Source organism: Vitis vinifera, chromosome 7, assembly GCF_030704535.1.
Source record: "Vitis vinifera cultivar Pinot Noir 40024 chromosome 7, ASM3070453v1".
NCBI classification, from domain to species: domain Eukaryota; kingdom Viridiplantae; phylum Streptophyta; class Magnoliopsida; order Vitales; family Vitaceae; genus Vitis; species Vitis vinifera.
The window spans coordinates 7687765-7695355 of NC_081811.1; the positions used below are offsets into that span (position 1 = coordinate 7687765).

Consider the following 7591-nt stretch of genomic DNA (forward strand, 5'->3'; position numbering starts at 1 on the left):
CCTACCGGGAACGTTTCGACTGCTTCCACGCTGGAATTTTGAGCAAAAAGTAATTCATTTAAAGGAAAAAAAAAAGTCCAGGAGTTCGATCTCCTACCATCATAACTTCTAAAGTACTACTGTTTTTTAGGTGACCGCGACTACTCATCGACGACTAACTGACATGGTTTTGTTATTTTTCTGAATAAAAAAAATTAAAATATTTTAATTTTTCATTCGGTTAAAATTAATCCAAATCAACCATTTTAATTAAATTAAATTTATTATTAATAACTTTAATTTAGTTAAATTAATATTAATATATTATTTTTAATTTAATAAAAAAGTCAAATATTTTAACTTTTATATTTAAATAAATAAATAAACGCTATCTTAATCTTAATCTTAATCTTAAATTTAAAATATTAATTGATTACTTAAAAGCACTTATTTGAATATTATTTTGAGGGGGACGGGGATTGTGAATTAAAAACAAAAATTATTAAAAACGAACGAAATAAAAAGTTATTCCAAAATTACATTTTTACCCTTTTAATAAAATAATCTTTTATTTTGAAAGACGGAATATATGCCATATTCAAATTTCTACTTTTTACTATCAAATGTATAAAACTAAGGTATGACGTGATCATTTTTATCACTTATTTATTTTTTAAAAAATAAATTTGAAGTCCCTTCAAAAATTATAACTTTTTTTTTGATAAATTTTAAAATCATATTGTGAAATTATAATTTTAACACATATTAAAAAGAATCACAATTTCAACTTTAATATAAACTTGGAAATCACATCTTAAAATGTAATTTTAATATATATATATATATGTAAAAATGGCATTATTAAATTATATTTTCATTTCAAATTAATTTTTTTTTAATATTTTAAATAATAATTTCAAAAAAATATCTATAACTTATCTTTTGCTAGGTTCAAAAGGCCAATCTCACCCAAAATATATAAAAAAAAAATTAATATTTTAAAGTGTTTATTAAAATTATTATTGTTTTAATTTTAATTTGAAAATTATAAAAAGAACTTTTGCATTTTTTTTTTAGCATGGCTAAACACATTTGACCCATCTCTCTTACATCTATCAAGTTTGTTTTTTTTTTTTTTTTTTCAAATACCACTAGATAAACAAAACAAAAACATTTTGGACTGAGGACTTTCACAATGGTTTGCAACCCGAACCAAAATCTAAATGTAGGAGTTGTTTCTATTTAGTCCTTGTTGGTTTTTCCATTTTTCACCTTGGTTGAACAACATATTTTCAAGTTTAATGATTCGTGAAGGCAAGATTTCGACCATTTTGTGCATGGTGAAACAACATATAGGCTATGTTTGGTTCTTAGGAAAGAAAATAGAGAAAAAAAAAAGTAGAAGAAAAATAATAAATAAATTTAAAGTCAATAACTTTTTTTTGGCTTATTTAACTCTCTTATATAAATATTAGATAATTGTAAAATATACAATTTTTTTAATAATTTTAATTACATTTGATTTTTTACTTTTTTTTGCATTTTCCATAATAAAACCAAGCATAAAAATATTGTTTTACTTTACATTTTTTTTCTTTCCATAATATATTCCAAGAACCAAACATAACCATTGGAAAGTATTAAGAAAAGAAAAAAAAATTAAGAAAAATGTTTTTTTCATGTTTAATTGTTTTATAGAATATATCAAAGAAAATTAAATATAATTAAAAACTTATATACTTTTAAATTATTTATTTTTTATATTGGAGAGTTAAAATAAATGAAATGAATTAGATGTAGTATATAAAAATAATTATAAACTTTAAAGCTATGTTTGGTTCCCAAAAAGTTTGAAAGAAAATATGAGGGAAAGAAAATAGAAAATAAAAATATAAGGAAAATAAAAAATAAATTTAAAGTCAATAAATTATTTTTATTTATTATTTCAAACTTTTTTCATAGATTTAACTCTTCTATATATGAATTAAATAATTTAAAAATATACAAAAATTTTAATAATTTTAATTATATTTAACTTTCTTTTGCATTTTTCATAATAAAACCAAACATGAGAAAATGCATTTTTTACTAATATGATGCATTTTTCCTTAGCAATTTTTTTTTTCCCTAATATTTTATGGGAACCAAACATAACCTAAATGTGTTTCTTATTTTCTTTCATTTATTATTTTCCTCTACTTTTCATCTCTATTTTCTTCCCTTTACATTTTCCCTCAAATTTTCCGGGAACCAAACTTAGTGATAAGATATTTTTTATTGCATTTAATATTTATCCACAATTAATCATAGGAGCATAAGAGGTGGTATCTAGCCATCAACTGCCACCTAGTAAGTATTAAAAAAGAGCAGGAAAAATATGGGAAGGCAAGCATTTTAGACATAGTCCTTGATGATTGAAAATCAGCAAAAATCAAAGAAAATCCAACCATCCAACTGATAAACTATCAACTACTATGTGAATCACAATCATCAAATATTTCATCTAAATATTTTTTTTTTCACAAGCAACTTGAACTGGATATGATGGTGTCTAAGAATCAATATACCTTTTTCAATCGATTCAAAACAACACTAGTAGTGTATAATGACCTCCAAATTGAAATTCTCTGAAGAAATATGAAGCAACAATCTGTGATTTCAGGGATCAAGCAATTCCAAAGCTTAACTTGCTGATTTTACTACATCAGCCACTGCAAAAAGAATGGAAAAAAGAAAAAAGAAAAAAAAGGACCAGTGAGTGAAATATGTCTGGTTTTGAGTTTCTCAATAAATTCCAGTAGCTAGGAACTTACTCTCTTCTATTATCTCTGAAATGATTCTCTTCGCGACACAACTTTTGACTCTAATTCCTGTATGGGTGTCTGGAACTTGAAGAACTTCTTGGAGGGAGAAGGTCACTAGAGAGGAATCAAATCCATCAGGCACTATTGCAAAACCCGAAGGCTTCAAGTCAACATCCTTGTATCCTGCAACGAGAGAACAGAAAACATCTGCCTGATTCATGATTGCTGATATGATCAAGTAGCCAAATCCATCCCATGAAGCCTCTTGCAATATGTATTCTTCACTCTGTTGCATTAGAACAACATTACATGTAAACAAAGTGAGGCTAGGATCAGAAGATGGAGACAATTATCAAGGGGAATAAAAAAGAAAAAAACAACTAGTACCCCGCAACTGTTTTCTGTTATGATAGATCTCTGGTGTAGAGTAATAAGGTAGCTTTCATCGTCTGCAGCAAACCTGAGGACTTCTTTCTCATCAAGAAACAGATGCCACTGCAACAATGGAAAGGTTTGCATCATAAAAAACAAATGATAGTGACTTATGGGACTTGTAGAGATGTAGTTCACCTGTAATTGTCGATTCTTTTTGACAAGGTACTGAAAAACTAGGTGGGGTTTGGCTTGAATTCGGAAGCTGACCACAGAAATGTAACCACATATCTTGCATGCTTCAGGAGATCTCATCGTGGCATCCTGCATTATCCTCATCCCATGATCAGTTAGAAGCGTCCAGTCTCTATCATCAGGAGATTCCCTCAGACATTTCATGAAGTCCAGCCTCATGTTCTTTGTCAATGATAGTAAAAACAAATAATCTGCACATTCCACAATTGATATAAACATCTAGTTGCGGATTTGCTTGTATCATAAACAGGAAAAAAGGGAAAGAAATAAATGGATGCTTAAGTTTTGATCAATACAAATGAATTACCATACTTAAATACCATACGACCATATAAAATATTAATCTGATTCTATTCGGTAATAAAGCATTATAATAGAACTTCCATAGAGATGAAAATCTAAACCACAGAAAATAGAACGAAATTCTGATTATAATATCCACTACAATATTGAATATCAAAAGAGGCTGATTAAGAACAGCTCATAGTGACAACCCGTTAAAAAATCCAGACAATTTTGAGCTTCAACAATGATATGGAACTGTGGATGTATCTTGAGTAGACTCGATCTTACTTAGACTTTGGTGATGAACCCCCTTGATGAATATTCACAACTAGATATAACTACTCATTAAAAGCCATATCAGTATCCAGTTTGGTAAGTTTGACATGTGTATAAATTTAGTATACTTCTTTCAACAATGCAGTAGATCTAAAGTATTCGCCAGGGTAACTGCCTATTCATTTGAAATTCCAAACCTACTTTTCATCAACAATATCAGCTGTAATTAGAAAGGATAGCATCATACATGGGCGTCCCCATTTTATCTCCTGAATAAAAAATGCGCTTTGATATCGCTTCAAATTCCATAAAAATGCATCAACCCAGCGCTTTGCACTGAATGCCACATCTGAATTGATTATTGCAGAATAAATATTGTCTTGAAATTGAGACAGCACGGGCACTTCCACATTCTCAATCCATATGATCTGCATGAGTCAACCGCAAACAAGCAAAAGTAATTCAATAAAACCAAAGATCGATGAGAACTATTGTAGTAATGAGGATTCTTCTACAGCTAGCCCTCCTGGGTATAAAATACAAATGGCAAAGTTCGAGGCATGATATAGAAAAATGGTACCACTATACTGACCTCAGAATGATCATCACGGGCCCTGATTATGACCCCTGATGGCCTCCTTCGACATTTCCCTTCAAACATGTAATCCATATCTATATGCTGAAAGTAATCTTTTGACACATCAATAATGGCCCATAACTCATCTGGTATGATCTCTTTTAAGAATCTTAAAAAGGAGAATTTCCTCACTGCTGCAAATGGTGTAGGTAATTGAAATTCTGCATTCACCTGTGACACAGAAAACCACAGATCAGATGTGACATTTGATTCCTTTCCATGAGTAGGTGCATAGCTGTGCTATAATGGGTTAGAAACTGATCCAGAATAGTGATTTTCATGGGAGCTGCAGAAAGCTCACCATTTCTACATGCAGAATTGAAGGATCCTCATCTTTCAAGTGCTTGAAAACACCATCTGGGATATAGCCACCCACATAGTGGAAAATATGGGACATTGAGGCATGCCATGAATCCTGAAAAAGAGTACCAAAGTAAGAAAAGAACACAAAAACAAATTTGGGAGTGAAATGCAAGCACAGATTTGCTCTTTCATTAACAACAAGCCATCATGTATTAGAATTTATATGGGCTCTGTCACCTTCTGTACCAAATTATTCTTTTGATGCAGAGAGACAAATGTTTTGCTTTCACAGTATAATTACTGATGTGCAGCCATTCCTTTTCCTTCATCATTGTTAATGGGCTTTTGAAGCATTCTTTTTGCATAGGTGCAGTGTAATGGACCAGGATAAACATACTTGTACAGGAGTTTTCAAGGTTTAAATTAAATACAAGACTAAGACAACAGTCATCGAATAAAGAAAACTTGGCTCAGTCAATTAACAGCAAACTAGTACATTTTTAATGTGAGGATTAATGATCTTACGAGATTCATCATATTCATGCATAACGATCGTGCAGAAATTGGAACTATGGCAGTCTCAGTGGTAGTTTCAAGTCTCCAATCAGATGGAGGTGAAATCCGGAACACTTTCTGCAACTCCTCGATTGAACCTAATGCTGGAACAGCCTCAACATAATAATTTGCTTCAAAAGCAATGGTCATAATTTCCTTGTAGACCGCCTTGAAGATGTTATTTGCTTCTTGTAGTTCAGGATAAAACATTTCATCATCCTCACAGTCATCAACTTCGCGCATCAATGTTTTCACTGGCTGTTCAGTCCTATTGGCAGTAACCTCACTTTGCCTAGAAGATGATCCATAACCCTGCAACATAAGCATAGAAGGACATCATTGGCATACTAATCAAAGTAAACACAAATGATAAATGTGGTTGAACAGTTCAAACCTTCTCTTTTCTCGGAGGAGGATTCTCACACTTGTCCGCCTCCCTTTCAATTACCTGTAGAGGATATATAAATAAATTTACAATGGATTCCTGTACCTTAAACCTATATCATTCTCAGAAAGTCAGTGACAGTCTAACAAAAAGACTGTTGTCAGCTGCTAGAAATTGGACATGGAATGCAGGCAGCCAATTGTGGAAAATGAGAGGAAAATGACAAGGCATCCCAATGTTGTCAAAAACCAATAAGGATCATTCAAACACTGTATCATTCATACTGACTACTAGGAAAATATGGTATTTCCCTACTTCTGAAAAATCCCAAAACAGGAATGATGATAGTAACTTCCTAAAATGATAATATCCTCACAGTATGTTGGAAGTCAGTTTGTTTGGCAGGGCTTGGAATTACTGCTCAAACAATCAGGGTTCAAGGAAAGAAGTCAATTGAACCTGCAAAACAAAGGTATTATGCCCTAAACCATCTTGTTCGGATAACAATTACATCTGCCGTTTCCATGACATGAATGAACATCTCCGAACCGATATTCTGGTCCAAAACTTTTTGTTCTATATCGAGCAGTGAAAGTTAGTGCAAATTCAAATAAATCAATTGAAAGAACAGGGTGATGAAGGGTATTATAAGACCACCTTTGATTTTCCTTTATCCATGTTAGAATACAGAAGATCCACTTTTTACTTCTTCTCAACTTCTGGCATAACACTATACTCACAAAAATAAAATAAAGTAAATCAATCAAATAAAATTGATAGAACAGCATTCTTGAAAGCAAAATAAAGGAAACAAAACCATTAAACAATATTAAAAAGAATCAATCAGATTTTCTTGGTAGATGATCGATGAAACTTTCTACTCAAATAAATTTTCATATGAAAGCTACAATTTTGCATTGCCCTGAAACTTCTACTGATTCACAGTTGGGCTTTTTGGTTTCCTACTCATTCAAAACCCTTAAAAAGTGAAATTTCTCACTACATTCTCCAGAGAGTCCAAATTTAAAGAAAGAACTCAAACCTAATCATACCGATGTGAGCAAACAATTGAACAAACATTGTATTGGTATGGAAATTAACATCTAAAACCCTAAACCCAGAAACCAAATGCTGGTATATATAAAAATTGATCTTGATTATATGACTTAAAAAGCTCAACCAAAAACCTCGAGAACTGACAATGGAACGTACCCAAAACCTAACAACAAACTCCAACCATTAAAAGAAAATTCTAATAGCATAAATGTAGTAATCAAAGTACAATCGATATTTGAGGATTGGATACATGGAAGAATCCGTGAAAAATTCAAAGGGTTGGTGTTGAAGAACTCAAAGTCTTCATCTTTCTTTGATTATGGAGGGGGGGAGAGAAACGAGATAGGAGAAAAAAACGAGAGTGTGGATTTTGAAAGGTTTTGTTTCTGTTTTCTGTTACTTTCCCGCGCCAGGGCTTTCGGTTTTCTCGTAACAGGCTTGGAAGTCTTATTTTCTTAGGTGAAAGTACAAATTTGTCCCTAGTATTGAAGGCAAATTTAATCTAGAAATTTCTGTTGGAATGTACCTTTTTGGGAAAACAGCCAAGAAACTCAACTCATCCAAAAATATTTCACATATTACTATACTAAAATATTAATAATAGTTCAAAATTATAATTTTAGGATTTGCGAGAGGGGTTCGGTTTGTGTCCTAATGGGAGTGAAATGGTCCACTTTTTTATGA

The 7591-nt window shown here is 31.4% G+C and overlaps 1 protein-coding gene across 3 annotated transcripts; it reads right to left on the bottom strand.

The window, feature by feature from the left end:
- Positions 1 to 2416: 2416 nt before the first annotated feature.
- On the bottom strand, positions 2417 to 7322 carry LOC104879820 (homeobox-leucine zipper protein ROC7-like). Of its 3 annotated transcripts, XM_019220908.2 has the most exons (12): positions 7064 to 7322; positions 6509 to 6581; positions 6228 to 6310; positions 5861 to 5914; positions 5437 to 5778; positions 4910 to 5023; positions 4564 to 4779; positions 4219 to 4399; positions 3354 to 3601; positions 3171 to 3278; positions 2793 to 3069; positions 2417 to 2690 (listed from the first exon to the last, which is right to left on the bottom strand). In XM_019220908.2, exons 5-12 carry the CDS (start codon positions 5707 to 5709, stop codon positions 2662 to 2664), a joined length of 1446 nt encoding a protein of 481 aa, XP_019076453.1. In that variant the 5' UTR covers positions 5710 to 5778; positions 5861 to 5914; positions 6228 to 6310; positions 6509 to 6581; positions 7064 to 7322; the 3' UTR covers positions 2417 to 2661. The 3 variants fall into 3 exon arrangements, with proteins under 3 accessions (XP_019076453.1, XP_010652409.1, XP_019076451.1); XM_010654107.3 differs by lacking the exon at positions 6228 to 6310 and having other exon boundaries at positions 7158 to 7322; XM_019220906.2 differs by lacking the exon at positions 6228 to 6310.
- Positions 7323 to 7591: the final 269 nt, after the last annotated feature.